Source organism: Cibotium barometz, chromosome 52, assembly GCF_041138505.1.
Source record: "Cibotium barometz isolate CiBa-2024 chromosome 52, ASM4113850v1, whole genome shotgun sequence".
Classification (NCBI taxonomy): domain Eukaryota; kingdom Viridiplantae; phylum Streptophyta; class Polypodiopsida; order Cyatheales; family Cibotiaceae; genus Cibotium; species Cibotium barometz.
Genome location: NC_141097.1, coordinates 40,435,789 through 40,457,965, shown reverse-complemented (window position 1 = coordinate 40,457,965; position 22,177 = coordinate 40,435,789). Strand labels below are relative to the sequence as shown.

The following is a 22,177-nucleotide window of genomic DNA, read 5'->3' as shown; positions in this document are numbered from 1 at the left end:
CTTCTGGTTCCCTTTGTTTTGAAAGGGAAGACTCACTTTTCTGCTCTAGTCTCTTGCTTTTGCCTGAAGCAAAATTTATATAACATGAATTGTATATGCTCACATATGCAATCAGATAATGTATAGGATATCACCAAACAAAACTCTTCATCAGCACACATGAATCACCTGGTGATTGCTGTGGTCTGAGTATAGCAGCAGAGAAGTCCAACTTCCTCTTGAAAGGAGGGGCCTGAGGATCAACTGTTCCAAAGCAGAAACATTTCTCATCATCAAGAAAGACATCTCCATGGACATAGAAAGCAAAACAATGAGCAAACAGTAAAAACCAAAAGAGACACAAGACTTTGCAACAAAACGCGATGCAGATCCATTTGAAAAATGTAAAGTGCTCTCCTCGCATTTTATTGCAAATTCTGAATTTCTACTGACATCCACTTCCAATCAAATGCTAGGGATATCTCACAATGTTCAGGACAGTAAATGATGCAAGGAGGAATTCCCCAGTGCAAAAGAGATTAAAAGAAGGAGGAAAAAGAAAAACTAGAACAAATATCAGAATTTGCAGCAAAACGCGATTTGGAGCATTTGGAAAACATAAACCTGTCTAATCGCATTTTGTTGCAAAATTCTAAATCCTACTCATATCCATCTCTAATCAAATCCTAGGGTGATCTGCCAGATTTCTAGGCACTAAGATTTAAGAATTCTACAGATGGAAGAAATATATGTCAGAAAACATTGGAAATGGTATAGATCTCTGACCTTTCTTTTCCTCTTCCATACTGATGGAATAGCCCTGGAGATTGTCCTGCTCTCTTCCAAAACTGAGCTGTAGCACTGGTAACCTGGAGACCTGGTAATGGTAGTAGTCTTCAGACAGGTTGCAGAGTGGATGGAGTGTGTTGGGTAGAAAGTGGTCAAAGTGGGAGAGAAGGGGATGATGGGAGGGTGCTGGCAGGGATGGAATACGGGGAGGGAAAAGTGTTAATGGATCTAATTATGAAATCATGATTGGCACAATTTCCAAGGCAAAAAGTGACCCACAAATTTAAAATCCCAAAAGATTTGGTGGGACCCACACGTGTTAAAAAACGACTATATCTCACACGTGTGGTATTAATAACTCCATTATTTGTATTTTGTAATAATCTACTCTCCTAACTCAGTTCTCTTGCATCTCTACCTCCCTACTCCACACCATCAGCATCCAGACCAGCAGCAGCAGAGGTTCATACCCAGCATAGGATACTCATCATCAGCACAGAACACTTGCAGATAGCTTCCAGGTTAGTAAGAAAATCTTTTTCCTCTTCTTCTTGTTTAATAGTATATTAGGGTAAGGAATTGATTGATGTGATGTAGGTTACATATTATGATAAATATTATATGCATTTTTTAGATTTTCTCCACTGCATGTAGAAGTAGGAAGACTTTTTATTTGGCCCTGTTGAATGAGAGTTTGATCACTTCTTGATGTCCATAGGCTCAATCCATGTTGCACCAAGCTGCATACACACTGAAATGACTAAATGCATGCTGAAGTATGTTGTCTCTAGAATTTGCAGCAAAACGCGAGGAGGGTATTTTAGAAATCTCAAAATAGTTCAAATCGCATTTTGTTGCAAATTTTAAAATGCTTCTTCATCCACCCATTTCAAGCCTGCATAGTTCTTCTATAGACACAATACATATTGTTTATAGTTGGAAAGATAGAGAATTCATCATATGAATGCAAAAGCATGTTGTTTCAAGCATTTGCAGAAAAACGCGATTCTGAGCTGTTAGAAATTTCAAATGTTCATAATCGCCTTTTGTTGCAAATTGTTCAATTTTGCTTCATCCAAGTTGTCATCACCTTCTTTAATCATTCTATGTTCTCCATGTTTCTAATCTTTTACTATTGTTTTATATGGACCTTTTCAGAGTGATGGCAAGAACCAAGGCAACTGCAAGGAGGTCTGGCAAGGGGCCAGGGCTTGCAGCAGCAGCAGCTGGGGCTGATGTCAAGGAATCTAGTGTGCCTACAAAAGGAAGAGTTGCACATGGCAGGAAGGGGAAGCCAATGAGCATGCTACAGCAAAAGTCCAAGAGGTTAAAGCATTCTGCTGGTGTGCTAAAGGAGATCAGGAAACAGCAAAAGGCTATAGGCTTTGCAATCCCCAAGGCACCTTTCCAGAGGCTAGTGAGAGAAATTTGTGATAGCTGGCACCTTGGTTTCAGGTGGAACAGGACTGCCATTCTTTCCTTACAGGAAATGGCAGAGGATTACCTGGAGAAGTACTTTGAAGATGCAATGCTTGTAGCAGCCCATGCTCACAGGGTAACTCTGATGGCCAAGGACTTCAACACATTGTCCAGAGTGAGGTGGAGGTATGACAAGCTGGTCCATCCTGTGGAATGGCAGGATATTAAAATGAGAGACATATTATTAATTCCACCTACAAGGAAATTGAAGGCAGACAAGGTGAAGGTTGTTGAAGTGACCCACTCAATGAGCACCAGAGGGAAAGCTGCTTATGAGGAGTCACTGAAGCAACAAATAGAGGAATCCAAGTCTGCTATAAATGTGGAGACTGTACAGATGGAGCTACAGATACAGAGAAGGTTGCAGGAGCTGGGCCCTAACATAGTTGTCCATATTGAAGATGATTTTTCAGAGAATAATTTTGACTTGACAAGAGCATGCTTGGCAGCATTGGCTCATAAGAATGAGGATTGCTCAGATACTATCATTCTTGCAATGCTCTAGTAAGTGTCTTTTATTTTACATTTGTTTGCAAAACAATCCTTATTGTACCTCCTCCCTTACACCTTACCTTAATTATTGTTTTGTCCAATGTAGCATGATGAGAAGCTGGCTGAACCATGCTGTACAGCATACAGTTTATATTATTGATCCTGCAATTTCCTTCAAGTTAAGAGATCCAAAGGAAACTCCCATGGATATTTCCAATTGGTTCAGACACTGTGATTTTGATCATGTTGATATTTTGCTACTTCCATACCATAACATGTATGTGTGTGGCTGCTTCTTTTGGGATTTTCCTTCAAGATTGAGTACTCTTGTAGCCTTTGATTTCTTAATGCTTTTTTCCTTATGCAGTGACCACTGGAGCTTTGCTTCTATTGACATCCAGCAGAAGCAATGCTTTTTATTCAACTCTCTTAGAAACACACACAGAGAGGTTAAATTGTAAGTGGTTTGTGTGCTATTTTTAACTTTAAACTTCATTATTTGGATTTAATGCACACTAACTGAATTATATGTATTGCAGTTGTATTAGAAGACTTCTAGATGCATTGGATCAGTGTCCTCCTAATGTCAATCTTTTGGATTCAATAGAGCCAATAGATTTAGAGGTAGAAAGTTGCTCCCTCTACTGATGTCTATTTCATGCTATGCCTTTGAACTTATTGAATAATTTTATTTTGTTCAGACATTAACAGTTTCTAACATATCTTTCCAACTATCCAGACACCACAACAAGATGATTCAAGTAGCTGTGGCTGGAGAGTGCTGATTAGTGCCAAATATATACTTTCAAGCTATTTTGAGATAGGACAGCCAGAGCTTGTAAGAAAAAATAATTTTCATTTAGCTTCAAAAAATTTGATATTGGTACAAAGTGTTCTAAATCATCATATCTCATTGCAGATGAGAGAAGATAGCTTCAACTCGAGCTATGTGTATAGTTTCAGAGCTGATATAATTTGGAAGTTTTTGAAGTATGCCTTCCCCAAACCTATTGTACCAGCTACTGTCGAGTTAGGTGAGAGCTCTAAAGTCCGAGAAGGTGTCATACACCTTGATGACACAGATGATGCAGATGTGGTGCCACAAGAACAAAGACCTAGTGCTGATGAGGAGAAGCCACAAGAACAAGGACCTGTTGCTCTGCTGATGTTATTGAGGAAATGATGGAGCAACAGCAAACAGATGCTCCAAGGGTAGTAGAGGAGACAATGGAGCAGCACCAAGAGACTGTACACGACAAGATGGAGCAACAGAAAGTAGATTCTCCAAATAAAGATGATATGGTGAGCTTGGACCATGTAGAGCAGCCTCTAGATCAACCTGTAGATAAATAGAAAATGGTTGTCAAGAATATGTTCTACATATGTAATTAAACACTTCTGTACAGAATTTTACATTTCTGAATATAATACCTTTGTTTATGGAGTCTGTGTTATCTCAATTTTAAAATTTTCAATGTCTTTGCATTTTATTGATCTCTCTCTTCTTTTGAGCACCTGCAAAAAAGCAATATGAAACAATAGGGTAAAGTAAACTAATAGCAGTGCTTAATGAGACTAGGATAAGTCACATGGTATACCTTCTTATTGTTGTAGATAAATAAAAAGTCCTTTGAAATAGAACCTTCTGTCTCAAATAGAATGTCATTGCGCAATTGAGCTAGGGAGCAGCATTGTCTTAATGTGATATTGACTAGCACATCACCATTCTCAACAACATCAATATCAAGAAGTTTATTTTCTACACCAAAAGAATCTTCATCTTGATCCATAGGGACTAGTTTTGTACCTAGCATTCGACTGCGCTTATAATAAAAAGAAAAAATGAAATTTTGTGATGCAACCATGTACTTCAGTTGCATAGAAGGTTGGACAACCTCACAAAACACTGAACTACATGTCTTCTTATCCCAACCTTTATCCAAAAATTGTGGCATGCATGCCAGACTTGTTGCTTTAACTGTGAACATTGTTTTTGAAACCTTCACTAGAAAGGTATTAAACAAGTCTACAAAAACTGTGAGAGGCATGCACAAAGAAATTTTTATTATCCTTGTGGCAATATTGGGCCTAAGAGCTTTCTGTACTTCTTTGAAAAGCTTGGCTCTATATGCCTCTGTAACACTAAAATGTGGGAGAGGCCAATCCACTGAATTCCATGCTGGAAGGTCTTGTTTTCTTAACACACCATGTGTGTTTGCATTGTCCAGCAACTGATAAAAATGATCAGTAAAAAATATACCGGATTGAGCTAGCTCTGTTGCACATCGACCTTCGTATTGTTGTTCTCCTATCGATCCATGCAAAACATCTATAAATCCCAGAATACAATCGATGTTTTGCCATGTCTCATACGATGAAGGGTATAAATCTGAAATAAAATAACACAAGAATATCAATAAGCAAAGAAAGAAAGCTTTGTCTTAAAAATCCATGCACCTCATAAAAAACAAAACCACAATAGAAAAATATACAATTAGGCCTGTGTTGCGGAAGATCATTTGGATAGTCTCGCAAGACAAGTTCTTTATGCATGTACACATGCTGAATCAAAACTTCTTTCACCGATATCTTTCCTCTGGTGATTTTAAAATCTCGTACTCTTCCCTTCCATGATGCCAAGAAAATATTTTTTGTCTGGGGTCTCTTTCTTTTACTAGGTTACATGAGCACCCATGCTCCTTTCGAAACAGTAAACCTTTCCCAAGTTCCTTCCGTTTTGACTGTACTTGAATTCTCTACCGAAGAAATAGAAGAAGCAGGTCGACGGGGTAAGGATGTGTGGTATAATTCTGCCTTCATAGCATTATCATCCACAGAGCGTCTTCCACAAGAACGACCATAGTTTTTATTCACCATGGATACCTTGTGAATCTGTAACCACAGCAAAGTAATGTAAACAAGATAACAAAGTGAAGTTTCAAGAAAGAGAAAGTAGGCAGACAGATAGTTGACAAGAAACATCTTACTCTAAGCCAAACTGGATCAAGGGAGCAGTTTTGGAAAAGAAGAGGTTACTGCACAATGAGGTAGTGGTGTAGAATGGTAGACCTTTCGAAGGAAAGGCAGCACAACAATTCAAAGTTCAAAGGGAGGTGGAAGCGGGAAGGCCCTTGTCAGAGAAAATGTCAGACTAGATTCTATCTTCATGTCCAAAGATCTTGTGAGAATAAAAAACCAATCTCCACATTAATGTAGCACGCTTGTACCTACATAAAATATTGTTTCTTTTATCTAATTTCTTTTATTTTTGTGAATTTCCAACGTTACGTTGGCCCTCTGTTCATTGGTTGAGAGCTTATTTTTCCAAACCGTAAAAGGCCCCAAAATGAGCTCCCTTTTTCCCTAATGCAAACGTCCGTTTGCTTTGCAGGCCATGCATGTTCCATCTTTGCCACGTCCGTTCCCTTCCTCAGCTGACCAAATCCAATAAGATTTTTTGGCTGAATATGGTAGTTACATTAAAATGGGAATATTTGCATTAAATTAAGCATTAAGTGCATTTAACTGCATTCAATCGAGTGGGTGTGAATACACTGTTAGAGAATATATTGGGTGGCTGTCAAACCTATAGCCTTAAATTCCCAAACAAATCTTAAAAATTTCCAAGCCTGACAGTGCCACGACCGTTTTGAAAGTGCCACGACTATTCCGAACATGCTGCAGCCCTGCCATTCACTATGCCACTTGATTTGAGAAGCGTGCGCCCGTTCCTTTCCCCTTCTGAAAGCGAATGTCCATGCCATTCAACCTTCAAAAGCAAATGCCAATTCCTTTCCATGAGCAAACGCTCGTTCCTTTGTTCATTCACAAGCGAATGTCCATGCCATTCAACCTTCAGAAGCGAACGCCTGTTCCTTTCCGAGTTTTGAAGAGTCCATCCGTTCCTTCTTTCATTCACAAGCAAATGTCCATTCCATTCAGCCTTCAAGAAGCAAACCTCCGTGGCATATTTGCATGTTCTATCCTGGACCCATCCTGGACCCAACTTGGAATGCATGTTCCTTTTCGAGTTTTAAAGTGTTCGCATGTCCCTTCTTTCATTCACAAGTGAACGTACGTTCCATTTAGCCTTCAAGAAGCGAATGTCCGTGGCATATTCGCCACGCCCATTCCATCCTAGACCCAACTTGGAACGCCAGTTGTTTTTTGAGTTTTGAAGCGTCCGCCCATTCCTTCTTTCATTTGAAAAGGGAACGTCCATGCTAGTTGTCCCTAGAAAGCGAACGCCTGTTTCCTTTTCACTTACAAAGGGCAGACTTGTTCCTTCATCTTCTGAAAGCGAACGTCCATATACCAGTTTCCCCTGAGAAGCGTACGCCCGTTCCTCTTCAAAGCATACATTCGTACCATTTAAGAAAAAAATAGTCTTTTTATCACAAAGGGCTGCACATCAGTTCCACATTTCCATGCACCTACGATCGGGTAGATTGGTGTGAAATAACACTCTTTTCGAAACTCTCCTAAAGCTCCCTCGCTTATAAGGTCGGACCCATCAGCCAATACCACGTGGACTCAAACGGTGCGTGTCTTTGACAATACCAACGAAAGCGAAGACCACCTCAGCACGGGACGAGGAACTTGTAATCTTGATACAAGAGAGCCTAAACTTCAGTGCATGGACAAACCATCTGTCATCCAAGAGCAAGCTCCTACCTCTCCCACACAGTCACAGAGAAGCCTTGCTTTGAGGCTCCGTAATTTTATCCTGGGAAACACACAAAAACCACAACAACCCACCAGGGTAAGAGGCATGGACCAACCACAAGAAAGCGATCCCACTCCATCTCAAGATCCTAGAGTAGAAGTAGGGAAAAGTGAAAGCCAACAAACCCAGACTGAACCACCAGTCTAGAGAGTCGTGTATGTCTCAGGTGTGGCTGATCTTTATAGGGCCCAACGTTCGGTACAAAACCTAGGGCCAGGTCCATCATCCCAAGGACCAAAAACATCTCATCGGTCCACCTGTATATCAGCAGTACCCACCACAAGGAGTTTACCCTAGGTACCACATGGGACCACAAGGGGTACATGCTAACCCACCTATCAGACAAGGGCCTCCAATGGTATATTATTAGCCCCACTCCTCCACCAACCTTTCCTCAAACTACACCTGTTCCAGCCGTGGCAGCACATCAGAAGCTTCTTTTAAGACCACCAGCACAAATCCTGATGGAAAAAGCAAGGAGTCCACGTGAGGACAATATGTAGAGCAATTGGCCACTACATTAATGCAGCAAATGACCCAACAATGGAGAATCGGCCAAGGTCGAGAACGAGCAGGTCAACCCCATCTCTATCCAAAGAGGGAGCTTGTATGGTCCCTGGTCTATCAAGCTAACCATACTGGCATGGAGTGTCCATATCTGAGACCCCATCCGAGCCTCTACTGTACATATTGCATAAAATGGGGCAATCATGAAGTCTCCAACTGCTATCATCAGAAATCTTCTCTAGCTCTAGCTCGAGCTCTACCTCAAGCCTTGCCAGCCAACCCCACGCAACCACTAGCTCTACGAGCACCAGCGCTCCATAACGCACCTCAACTAAGGCAAGAAGTGTCCCAAAGAGGAATCATCAGGATGCTCAAAATGCCCTTACCACCCTTAGTTCTTCCACCTCAACCCCCACTACCAAGAGTTGCACCGATTTGTCAGCTAACTCTGACTGAAATCTTCAAAGATGGGAATGAGGGGGAAATTTCTGAAGTTCCCACTTATGAAACCCTAGAGCCAACAAGCCCGCCCTCTCAAATCTTAAGTCACTATATTATGGAGGGAGACCAATGTACTTGGTGTACTTTTAGCAGCCCCAATGCCACGGCCTAGAGACATAAATAGGATGGTTAAACGACCACCCATACAATGCTAGGATTGTGCAGGACCTCACCAAGTGACTAAGTGTCCCAATAGGAAAGGGATAGCAAGTACCTCTGTAGGTGCTCCTGCCCTGACTCCCATGTGTGTTGGGTGTGGTATTGATCACGTGTATAAGGATTTTCTGCTACGACTTGGAACAACACGAAGGACTCACGAAGAAAATCTGAGCACCAGCCTTAACTTGTTGAGTGTTAGAGACGGCTTCATCAAAGAAGTCCCACTTAACGCTATAACTAGACTGCAAAACAAGTAGAGGGCCTCAACTCACGCTGGCGAAAGCATCAACCTCACGAGACCAAGGCCAAGTTAGTGCCCCTACACAAGCATGAGCGACTAGGTGCTCAAGAAAGAAAGCCACAAATATTGGCTAGTCCGAGAGCCGGGTGGTTATCAAGAGTGGCTCAGAAGATGGCACGACAACTCATCCATCAACTTCTTCATCTGAAAAAGAAGACTTGCTATGCTCTACCGCCCAAGCCAAAGAACCTATCGACACGCACCAACTACCAAAAAATCTATAGAGGAAAAAGAGAGACTCTTCGTAGCCCACGAGTTGGTCAAGGACTGTCAAGCGCAAATGGAAGATGAGCCTCTTACAGCCTATCTTAAACCATGCCCATCGGTCTCAAATCTAAGACTTGTAGAAGAAGATCAAGTATATCTTGGGGAGCTCCCAGACCACCAGCCACCCCCACAAAGGCTAGCAGAAGCAGTAGCTTTGACTGCAGTAGCTACCCCCCATTAGGGAAACAGGGTGGCTGAATATCTTAGAAACCTAGGGGAGATACATGGAGATTTCTGAAGCTACCATCCATGGAAGAGCACCTCGGCGAGGCCAAGGCTCGAGCAGCACAGCCCCCTTCCACCCCCTGCTCCCTCCTCCAGCACCCTCGTGGATGCTCTCATGGACACAGCCAACGGAGCTCCCTACCCTAGCAAGCACTCCCCCCACAAAGCCCATGCCAGTTCATTGGCCTCCACTTCCGGAGCGTCTGGCTGAACCTCCTCCAGCACAACCTCTACTTGGACAAGCCCCTCTCCCAACACAATTACACATACCTCCTCACCACACTCCCCATCTCTAGCATCACCCTCATTCCCCACTTCTTTTTCCAAGGCCTTCTTTCTTTCCACCACCCCCACGTACAAACTCCCCCAACACCCTCTCCAAGCCATTTTGACCACCTGGTGCCAACTGCTCCATTTTGGCTTCCCCTCTGACCCCACAGAGCTCATCGACTTATCTGTTCCAAACGGCCTTTGCCCCTATCCTTACCCCTCCTAGATTTCTATAGGGGATCTCCATTATCTACAGGATGTCGACTGGCACGTGGTAAACAGCGCCTACCTCTCCCTCCGTGTAGATGCTCTTTCTCCATATTCCATCTCAAAGACCTTCTCATCCTCTACCCACTACCACAGGTGCCATGAGCAGCTGCTGCAAGTGATGGCTGGCACTGGCATCTCCTAGTTCAACGAGTCTCATGTCACCTTTCCTCTCGCGTTTTCCTCCAAAGAAGCTATCGCTGCCGAAGCTTTCTTCCATGGCCCGGATGCTACTGAAGCTAGCTCAGCCCCTAACGACCACGATGGCGGTGATGATGGCCATGGAACTCACCCCACCACAACCACAATCCTCCTCTCCTCCACCACCCCCTCCACCACTTGGTTCATGTTCCCCCAATAGCCACAACTAACCCCCACCCTCTCCACCCCCTTCTAGCACATCCACCCTCCCACTCTTCCATCCCCGCAACCTTCTTCTCCACCCATCCATTTTCCCACCCCACCTCCATCACCCACACCACCCTCACCCCTCGTTTTATCCCTACATCTAGGAATGCACACTGCATTCCGTCACATCCCATCCACCTCCACTAAACCCCCACCCCTCTTCGACGCAAGCCTAGCAATGAGAGCCTCCACCCCCGTCTCATCATCGACACAACAGCCATCCTCCCAAAACCTCAAGGAGGGAGAAATTCCACCACCACCACCACTAAAGCGCGAGGAGGTCGATCCTCCGCTCAACCCTCTCAATTGGCAGGACCCCCTTGACCATACTAAGTTCGAGTAGGTAATTGCCATCCTGCTTGCTTGACAACTCCAGGCGAATCCCATCACCCGAATCACGAACCACATGGACATCTATGTCCTGCGTCCTTACCTTGACGCCAAGCATCACTAATGGCGACGGCGAGAACACCCCCCAAGGACATCTATGTCCTGCGTCCTTACCTTGACGCCAAGCATCACTAATGGCGACGGCGAGAACACCCCCCAAGGACGCGCAGAGGATACCACCGGCCACCCGCCGTTGCTCACCCCATTACGTTTGAACTCATGGGCTAGCAACCAGCCTGGAGGCACCCTTTCCTCTTCCAACCTTTCATCTGGGAGACTTATTGCAATACGCCCTGCACACTTCACATCAACCCGGATTACCTCTCTTCTATAGGACGACAATGGGCGTGGAATGTTTTCCACAAGGAGCAGAAGAAGTAGAACCCTAAACCGAAATACAACTTTCCTTGGTTCGTTCCTCCAACAGCGCAACAGCCATGTACTGAAGAGACAATGCTCCAGCACTTCAACAATTTCATCCGCCGCCATCGATATGACCAAGTCCCAGACCCAACCATGATCGCAACAATTCGCTTCTTCAACTTGATCATCACATTGCTGGAGTCTTTTCCAGATTGGGACCACTACGTTGAGGGCGTGCAGGGTTTGGCCTTCGACATCAACAAAGGGCCCACCCTCAAGCAGATTTTTGGCCTACTATGAGCGCATCATGTGGATGCCCGCCTGGCGCCTACAAACCTTCAAAGATACGATGGAGAACACCTTCTGGGACGAGCTACATGATCTTCCATCGAGCCCCCTTGCTCCAACCTTGCGTGACTTTGTCCGAACCTATTCGATCTACTTCAGATAGATCTAACCAGCTCCAAGGACGAACCTGCATTAGGGCGGGGGGGTATGTTAACCACTCTAGTTAACATTACCTTTTGCATGGCTACACTCTTTGTAATCTATCTTTTGTAACCAAACAATGCGCTGGTTGTATAAGAGACATGGAATGACCGAGCTTACAGCTTGTGTAATGCCAGTCATGAGGAATAATTATACATAGAGCTAGAGAAATTAGGAAGACTAGTTTTGGGCCCCCAATTGTAATGGGCAGCCGGCCATTGTAATTATGAGCTCTTGTATATAAGTCATTTTATGAAATATGAAAAGGGACAATACCATTTGTCTCATTTGAGCTTGCCTCTTCTCTCTCTCTCTCTCTCTCTCTCTCTCTCTCTCTCTCTCTCTCATTTGAGCTTGTGGATGCATGTTAGCTTGTGTTCTTTCTTGATTTCATATTTGATTGTCAGTGTATGTAATTAGGGATGGTAATGTTCTCCTTTCTCTTCTTCTTTACCCTCTCGTTGCTATCTACCAAGTCCTTTTTGCATGCTAGTTGCATGAGGTGAAGGTTGAGCTCTCCATAGCTTCCTTCCTTCTTGCTCTCTACCTAGCCATGGATCTATTCTTGGGTGACACAAGAAGAAGTGGAGTGAGCCCCTAGCAGCTTCACATTGAGGAGTTAACCCTCTAAGGATTGGCCATCCAGACTCGACCCTTGCATGTATCTCTCTTCTCTTCTTTTTCTTTCTTGTGTGCAAGGTAGCATGTTTACCTTAACACTGGGTTTCTATACTTTCTTCCAGATCTCTTTGAGAGGAAATACAACCCTCCTTACTTACTAGGATCTTGTTAGCTTATTGTTGTAGGAGGAGTAATCTAGCATGAATGCATCTATCAGTTCTAACAGTGATTAGGGCTCTTATCACCAAGGACAGAGGTAAGAAGTCCCAGTGGAAGAACAATTCAACCCAGAGTTTTGATGCTAAGGATGATTCCAACAAGAAGCCAAAGAATGTTATAGGTATTGCAAGGAGCCTAGAAAAATACTATAAATTATAGACTAAGAAAAGAAGAAAAAGGAATCTAACAAAGGTTCTACCAATTTTTCCCCATACAACTAGGGTGCCAAGAAAGAGGACTCTGCAAATGTTATTCTTGAATACTTCTCACTTATGGTTGTTTGCAGCCTTAATCCTAACCAAGATTCATGTCTCAGTGTGTAATTGCTTCACATAGTTGGTATCTTGACAGTGGGGCTTCAAGTACATTACTTCTTAAAGAAGTTTGGTCAATAGTGTGGAATTTATGCAACATGGTCGCACTCATATGTGCAAACAATGCCTCCTATCCAGTCAAAGATATTGGTGAGATTTACCTTACTACTACTAGTGGTAAGGATATTTGTCTTGAAAATGTACTTTTTTTAACAGGTATAAAGAAGAATTTGCTTTCAATGCCCACTCTAGCGCACACGACCGTGCCACCGAGGGGGGGGGTTCTTAATGTTGAATTTGCAGATGATAAATGCATTGTCTATGATAGTGAACAAGATAGGTAAAGTTTACTGGAACTATCAACAACGATTTATACAAATTGGAAATGTATGATAAGTGTAATGATTTTTGTCTAGTAGACACTTTACATGCAATGAAAGATGCCCTTTCATGGCAAGTTAGGTTTGGCCATATATCAATTGGTGGATTAATGCTTTTGCATAAACATGGGATGTTGCCTCAACTTGATCCCCCACTCAAATATGTTTATGAAGAAGGTATCCCCCCTCAACTTGATCCCCACCCAAATATGGTTGTTAAGGATATGTCCCCCCTCAACTTGATCCCCAACCCAAACTCTCCTACCAAACCTTTCCCAAAGAATGCAACAAAAAGAGCTGATCATAAATTGCAACTCACACATAGTGATGTGTGGTCTAATGCGGACTCCATCTTCAGAAGAAATCTTTACTTTGTGACTTCCATTGATGATTGTAGCAAATTTAGCTGGTCTTACCCCATGAAAGACAAATCAGAGGTATTTTGTCATTTTCGACACTTTCTTGCTTTGGTTGAGAATGAAAATGGCTTAAGAGCTTAAACCCTCCAAACAGATAGAGGGGAGGGTATATATGTCTAATGCTTTCAAATGCTTTTTGGCACAAAAAGGCATTAAGCATCAATGCATATCTCCTTAAGCACCACAACAAAATGGTGTTGTAAGAGAAGAAATAGGACTCTCATGGAGATTCTTAGATGCATGGTTAAAGGTCCGTAGCTTCGACACAAGTTTTGGATAAAAGTAGTTATTTGTGCTACCTATGTGCTGAACAAGTGACCCAATAAAGCTTTTAAAACCATCACTCCTTCACGACGCTTGCCTCAATAGAAAACCCAAGATTGAACACATGCAATTTTTTGGACGTTTTTGGCATATGCATGTGTGCTATCTCAGATGTGGACTAGGCTTGATGATAAGGCAATGAAATGCCTTTTTATTGGCTAGTGCAAAAACCAAAGGCTATCGTCTCTACAATCCTCTCACTAAGAAGATTAATATCATTAGGGATTTCCTTTACTGAGGATTCTTTCTATCCCATGATGGAATTCAATAACATTCCTATGTCGATTCGCCGGACATCTTTGAGGTTTACTGCGAGTGTAAGTTTCTGTTGATACACTCAATAGGTTTTGCCTACTGATCCTCATTTGTTGCAAGGGGGGGTAATCAAGAAATCGATACATCAACTTCTAATCAACTGGAAGATGCAGTAAATGTTAAAATATCGCTAATCAACAATGAGTCTAGTCTTATGCCTAAATGGGTTAGAAGCACCTTGCTAGATAGCAGATTGTAGGTTAGAACCAGATCCGATGCTAAAACCGTCTCTTCACAGCAGCAGCAAATATTGTCGAGTTTTCATTTCTTAGTTCCCTACATGATGTAGATGAACCCAAGTCTTTTTAAAGAGACTCAAGAAGATCCAAATTGGGTTAAAACCACACAGGATGAAATTCAAGCCATTCAAAAAAATGGTACTTGTGATTTAGTGGATCTACCTCTTGGTAAGAAAGCAATTAGTACTAAGTGGGTTTACAAAGTCAAATGGATATATGGATAGGTTCAAGGAACATTTGCCCCCACTTCTTCGCGTATGACCACTATCAGATTTGCTACTACTTTGGTAGTAGTACACCATGAATGGAAAGTGCACCAATTGGACATTAAAATAGCATTCTTGAATAGAGACTTGTCGAAAGAAATTTCTGTGAGTCAACCAACCAATCCAGTCAAGAATAGAAGGTATACAAGCTTAAGACAGGTTTATATGGTTTGAAACAAGTCCCAAGGGCTTGCTACCAGGGATTTACGCCTATTTAAACAGAAAATAGTCCTACAAAAATCACTTTACATGTCAAAAAGGATAAGCAAGATTTTCTTCTTGTCATTCTCTACGTTGATGACATGTTATAGACAAGAACGAAAGAGGTTTTGATTACAACTTTCAAGGCTAATCTTGTGTTAAATTTTGAGATGTCAGTTCTTGATCTTTTGCACTACTACTTGGGTATGCAATTTATATAGGTATAGTCATTAAGCACTCAAAGTACATCAAGGTACTACTCAAAAGGTTCAATGTGGAACGATGCAAACGAGTCTCTACACCAATAGAACTCAATGCATGTAAAGCTCAGTTTACAGGATCCCAAAGAACCATTCGATATGACCACTTATGATCAAGCTATTGAATGCCTTATATATTTATGCAACTCACAGCCAGACATTCAGATTGGTATGTCACATCTTTGAAAGTTTATGCATTACCCAAGCACTAAGCATTGGCAACATATATTTAGATACTTACAAGAACTCAAAACTTTGGATTGTTCTATGAAAAGGGGGGTGATTTAGAATTATGAAACTTCTCTAATTTTGATTGGGCAGGTAATTATGATACACGACAATCCACAATTGGAAACTACTTCTTTCTTGGCAACTCATGCATCTCCTGGATAAGCAAGAAGCAACCAATTGTAGTAACCTTGTCATGTGAAGTTGAATACAGAGTAGCATTCATTGTGGCAATTGAATGTGAATATTTTATATAAACCTACAAATAAATGCATGCAACAAGACTAGCAAACCTTTAGCTCAAGATGAATTACCAAAAAGATGCAGGCTTATGTCATAATCTTTTATCTAAATCACATGGGGTGATCGAAACAAAAAGACTTACATTTTGAATGGATGGAATGAAATCCACTTATTTTTAGGGTTGGGCCTAGAAAAACTATTTTCCAAAACTCAAGATAAAGTGATTTTAATCAACTCCACAAGTTTTGGAGATGTGTCCAAATTTATTGTCCAAACCTCTGGAGCTAGTGGATGTAGTAAATCCCACACGTTTTAACATGTTGCTCTAATCTTTCACTCAAAACTCAAGAAAAATTGGGTGTTGTCAATTTAACAAGTTTCAGACATGTGTCTGAATATTTTTTCTACAAATTAGAATATTCAATAATTATCTACAATCCATAAGGTTTTGGGCTTGTGCACAAATCTATTATATAAACCTTAAGAGAAAGTGATTGCGATTGGACATGTGTTTGAATTTTATTTCCAAACCCCTAGAGCTAATGCTTACAATGAATCCCATACTTTTTAAAGTAGTGCTCTAATCTCATACTTTTTGAACTAGTTCTCAAATATTTCATTCAAAACTCAAGAATAATTGGATGTTGTTAAAATCTAATAAGTTTTGAAAATGTGTCCGATTATTTTTTCTCCAAAATCCTTTTTGTTATCTTTAATAAAAAAGGTTTTGGGCTTGTGTACAAATCTATTATCCATACCTCAATCAAGAGAAATTAATTACAATCAACTCAAACAAGTTTCGGCCATGTGTCCAAATCTTATGTCAAAACCTCTAAAGCTAGTGGTTATAATGAAGCCCACACTTTTTGAAGTACCACTCTAATCTTTCATTCAAAACAAGAAAAATTAGGCATTAACCTACCAACTTTGAGACGTTCAAATATTTTTTCTCCAAAATTCATTAGCCATTTATTATATTCAATCCATAAGGTTTTGGGATGATTTGCATCAAAGATTCAGGCACTCGTCTTTTAAAAACTTGTTGGATTTGCTACACCCAAATTTTATTGTATTCACCAGAATATTAAGATTTAGTCACAAGATTTAGGCACATGTCTGAATCTTGTAGGTGTGTTTAGACCCTATCCTCCTAGAGGTTGTCTCAAAGTTTTGGACATGCATCCAAGTATTTTTAGATTGCACCCACAAGGTCCCAAGGTTTTCACCAAAGCTAAAAAGCCACTAGCCCAAGATTACACCCAAATGTTATTGTATCATCCACTAGCCCAAGATTACACCTAAATGTGATTGTATCATCCACAGTATCAAGATTTCGACACAAGTCCAAAACTTGTAGGTGAGTTTGGCTCCTATCCAGTTAGAGGTTTCCTTAAAGATTTGGACATGTGTTTGAATCTTTTTAGAATACACCCACAAGGTCTAAAGGTTTGCCCCAAATATTTAGACATGCATCCAATTCTTTTTTAGAGTGCACCCACAAGGTCTAGAGTACAGCACCAAAGTTTCAACCACTCGTTTAAAAATTGGTGACTTCATTGTGCCCAAGAACTATAGGATTGTATGAGAGATTAAGACGAGTTTGAATCTTTTTTTATATATTACACCACACAAGGACAAGTGTTTAGTAGTAGAAGCAAGAAAAGTGAGGAATAGGAACCCACCCCACCACCCCGCCCCCCGCCCCCTCCGCCCACCCATGAGTCTCATAAAGAGGAGAGGAAGATAGCTCATGAGCACAAGAGAGAGTGAAAATCATGCCAACAAGTAGCCATTGATGTTGGCGAGCCAACGCTACCCTCCCTCCTTGAGTTTCGAAACTCTTCATCCACCTCATCCTCTTAGTTTAGACAATCCACATGAACAACCGTTACACAAGTTTGAGTATGTCATCATGTCCATATAAGATCATTTGTATTATTATGGCCTTAATATCCTAATGCAAGATGCATAATAATGCATTAGAGCGGTAGCCATGGATAAGGGATGCATTGATTTTGGCCTTTTTGAAGGAAGGATGAGGATAGAGGTCATACATGTAATGTATAAAATGAAATCTAAAGTCTTGATTTAATATAACGGTGAACAAAAGCTCTCTTTTTTAAGCGCTTCTCTTTTTTATCTATTACATATTAACCATGGACAACTCATTACATATTAACTTTATATTATGTTTTTTTGAGGGTGCGTATTATGCTTTTTTAAGTGCAAAGGTAACTCAAGTTGCAATAAATGAAAGGGGGCCGTTTTCTACATACTTCATTGCATGTAAAACATCCGTCAGTGCCCTACCCACCTAGCCAAGTAAGTTTTTCCCTTTGTTGGACTTAAAGAGAGGGAATATTGGCAGCTTGCTCAAAGGTGGAATATTTATTGCCAAGTCACACCAAAGCATCCTACATCTCTGAGATGTTATGGAACCTACCCTGGTTGCCATCAAATGGTTTCAATCACTTGCTTGTGACATTATGGACATACAGGCTTGATTAGCCCAGCCACCCATGAAGAAGCTAGCTTGACTGTGTAACCAAGTCCACACAGACCATGTGAACACCAACATAGAAACCATACTCCAAATGGTAAGATTCAATTCAATTAAAGTTAAATATAAGCCTTCATTAAGTAAAGCTCACAACCTGCACACCACAATAGCAAAACCAAGCAAGAATTTGATGCATACAGAGCCCCAATTTCAATAAACTTGTGTTGCTAGTACACCCTAGTCTCTTTCCTATGAGCTAGCTTGACTGTGGCAAAGTCCACACCAATAGGAACACAAACCTAGAAATAGGTTTTCTAGTCAAACCTTAGTTAAGAGATTTTTTTGCATTGACAAACATCCTGAAAACAACCCAACATAGGAACAAGTGTAGCCTTGATTTCAACTTGTAAATCGACTACTCACAACCCTTCGTGTCAAGCAAGCCAATCAATAATCACCCATGCACTCAACTACGAACTGCCACCTTTGCAAAGCATCCAACGACACTCAATCTAAACAATAGCCCATTTGCTTCCTACAAAAATTGGCTACCCATGCTTTGCAATCCATAGTTGGAAGGTGCTTAACATTTGTAATATTTGAAATCCATAGTTAAAAGGTGCTTAACATTTGTAGTAGCCAAGGTAATGATCAACAATCCATTAACGCCAATCAGAGAAAAAAATACCCCTCTCAAAAATTATTGCCTCAAGCCTTAGCCTTGTGTCATCCTTTGCAAAAACATTAGCTCAACGAAAAAATGGCATGACCTACAACCAACACAACTACATTCCTAAACAAAGATAGTCCAAATAGCTCAACTAACTTTAGCAAAAGGAAGGAGGCCTTCTCTATTGGAATAGATGATTTCTACATCAACAACCCTCTCAAACAAATCCACTTTCATCTAACTCTAGTAGGACCATCAAAGAACCATGGCTTCTACCTCCAATCCAATAATCTCTCAATCAATAGTCAAATCTTGTCAACACCATCAACAAAGAGTGAAGTACTTTGTCAAGGCTAGCTCAAAAAAAATCAATTCAAGGCATTATAGATAGTGCACCACCTTCTGATGAGAATAGGCAGTACTCCCCATTCCTCATCCACTTGATCAAAGCAAGACGCTGGCATAGACACAAAATATATCGTTCATTTTTGTCAGTATTATTTATCTTTTGCAAAGGCAACGCATGGCTTCAATCCATGATGTGACCTATGTCCTTAGAATCCTTTCCAAGCTTTTCATCCTTCAGAGAAGGATTGTGGCTGGACCATGAGATTGTCAAAAGCATTAGTGCACAACTTTTGTCCGTCTCCTAGAAAACAACAGCGGTGCACAGAAAATCTACTTCCAGGTTGTAGCTGCTGTGGTTAACATTAGCTTTACTCTTCATTTCTGAGCACCACAAAAAGCATAAAAGCCATCACATAACAAAGCATGGCCAACACTGTAGAAACTTGCTTGCATACACATGGCATTAGATACAGACCATTCATGTTTACTCATGCCCAAGAAGCCCCATGGAAGTACATGTAGGCTTTTATCCAGATGATAGTGACCAACTCTCAATGAATGTCACACACAGTAACCCCAAAAAAAAACTCAATAAAATCCAAGCATTCAAGACATGCGGTTAACCCATGGTAGGGACCAACAGTTAAAATGCAGGTAGCATACTACTAGCGCTCCCAGTTGAGGATGGAACTGATGAAAAAATCCCTTTCTTCTGGGACGATAAATCATGTCCAGCTCCTTGTCATCTAAGCAAGGACAGCTATTGTACAAGAATCAATACAAGCATAAGTGAGTGTTGAAATACTCCCCTCAACATAATTTAGTTTCTCATCATATTCAAAATTTTAGGAATTCAAAAACATTAATCAAAAAACAAGAAAACTTTGCAGCATTGCTCTGAAGATTGAACCCTTCGTCAATAAGTCCAAAATAAGAATGCACCCTAGACCTCCATAATCAACATATACAGCTAAACCCTGGAGAGACAATCCTAGCCTTCCTCAAACCAGCAGTAACCTGGTTGATAGCCAATTCACCAACGGCTTCCTCTTCTTTCAGGCACTGGTCGACCATTACTCACATGCTTAGACCACGCATCAGAAGCCCTGCCACTGTCCCTGTTCCCTGAGGATGATGAAGGCCTCTCACCTCCAACTCTTGACGCCCCGATTTTATCATTGAATGCCACTGTGAGTAGCTCAAGTTCTTGTTGCTTTTTAGCAAGTTGATTTTTAAGATCTGCCAGCCTCTCACTAGTATCACCTTTAGAAAGTGCTTCACTATCTGTCACCTCAAGCTCGGCCTCACCTGACTTTATGGCATCTTGTATTGCTTTTATTTCTTCTTTCAAAGAAAGCTGCTCAATTTCGGTCCTGCAAATCACATTTTTCATAACGATCAGCAATAGTGCAGTTCTATAAAGCAGATGCTTGCTTAATTTCCATAGAGCACGTACTTTACTATGACGACGACCACCGCTGCCGCTACGACACCACTACCACTACTAAACAAACTTTGGAGCTTCATTCGCTCCAAGTCAAACTCTGTAGGAAAACTCATTTATCTTCAAGCCTTGAAATGATATAGCTAGTTTCAACACAGCGCTGACAAAGGGGTCTTACTTTTCAAAAATTTTCAGTCACTCCCCTCTCTCTAAGCACATATCGCCATGCATGAGCATACTTGCCAAGGGTAAATGCCAAGGGTAACTGTGCGCACACACAGAGAGCAGGCGAGAGTATGTTTTGAAATGACATGGTGGGTTCTGTCAACTCTCATACATAACAGCCCACTTGTCACATGCAACAGCCTTCATACTCAAAGAGTCCATCAGAATAGGGTTTAAATAGAACCAATGTTAGCCCTACTTATGAAGGAGCAGACCACGGAGTGAGGCGAATACGCAATGCACCTACTTATGAAGGGGCAGACCACGGAGTGAGGCGAATACGCAATGCACCAGGAAGTAAAGTAGGTCACCCCTATGGCTTTCTTTTCACCTTTATGTTTGAGTGAGTTTAGCTGTAGAGAAAGAAGATGGAGAGTCAACACCGGATTGGGTCCCAACTGTAGGAGATATACACATTAGTAGTGGATATGTATGTAGGTGTTGTAAGTTTATTAGTGCTACGCACTAGGCACACAGTTTATTTGGGGTTTCTCTATCTTATTCACTTGTATGCTTATGAGGGCACATGGCACAATATACTCGGACCCCTTCGACCTAACATGTAGGGCGGCACCTTTTACTTTTATTGCTACGAGATTCTCTCACCACTTGACGTGAAAGCCTTCACTGCCAACTCTTGAGCTTCTCCCTGTGTGTGACTTTCAAGCTTTCCATTGCCTGTCAACTGCTACCTTTCCTTGCTTTGCCAACATTTGGTATCAGAGCTTGTTTGCGACCTTTCGATCTGTGGTCCCTCCTTCGACTTTGCGACCTGTGGTGTTGTACCAGCCAGCGTTGTACCATACGACTCAACAAAGGTGGTGCCGTGACCAAGCCTGCACAAGGTGCTGCTGAGTCAGATGACTATCAAGGCAAACACGCAAGACGAGGTAGTGAAGCACCCAGTTAACAGGCAGCACAAATCATATAAGCAAGGGAAGCTGCATATGCGAGAGCTACAGGTGATTCGCCTAGCCAGCGGTGCTGCACACAAGATGGAGATGGCGCTCACAGACGGGGCTGCACAAGTGCTTCACAGGCTCAAGGCAAGGAAGCAAGCAGTACGGGCGGCTCACGGCGCTGCACACAGTGGTGACAGGCGGCACTCGCTACACACAGGAGGTTCTGCAAAAGGCAGCAGCATCAAACCAACTTTGTGCTGCACACATAGGCGGTGCTCTCGGCTCTGCAAAGGCGACAGCAAGTGCTGCAAAGGCTGCAAAGCAAGCGCAGTACTAGCATGCAAGCAGCAAGCAGGCACTGCAAAGGCTACGAAGCACGCGCAGTACCAGCAGGCGGACACTGAATGGCTGTAAAGGCAACGCTGCACAGGTGGCACCAGACAGAAG

At 41.9% G+C, this 22,177-nt stretch overlaps 1 protein-coding gene across 1 annotated transcript in view; it reads right to left on the bottom strand.

The window, feature by feature from the left end:
- Nucleotides 1-19,851: 19,851 nt before the first annotated feature.
- The window catches only part of LOC147609115 (eukaryotic translation initiation factor 4B2-like), a 28,826-nt gene continuing 26,500 nt past the window's right edge, over nucleotides 19,852-22,177 (bottom strand). The window contains exon 2 of the mRNA XM_086788191.1: nucleotides 19,852-20,532. Within this exon, the coding sequence (XP_086644317.1) occupies nucleotides 20,193-20,532 (340 nt within the window). The 3' untranslated portion in view covers nucleotides 19,852-20,192. The remainder of the gene's footprint in view (nucleotides 20,533-22,177) is intronic.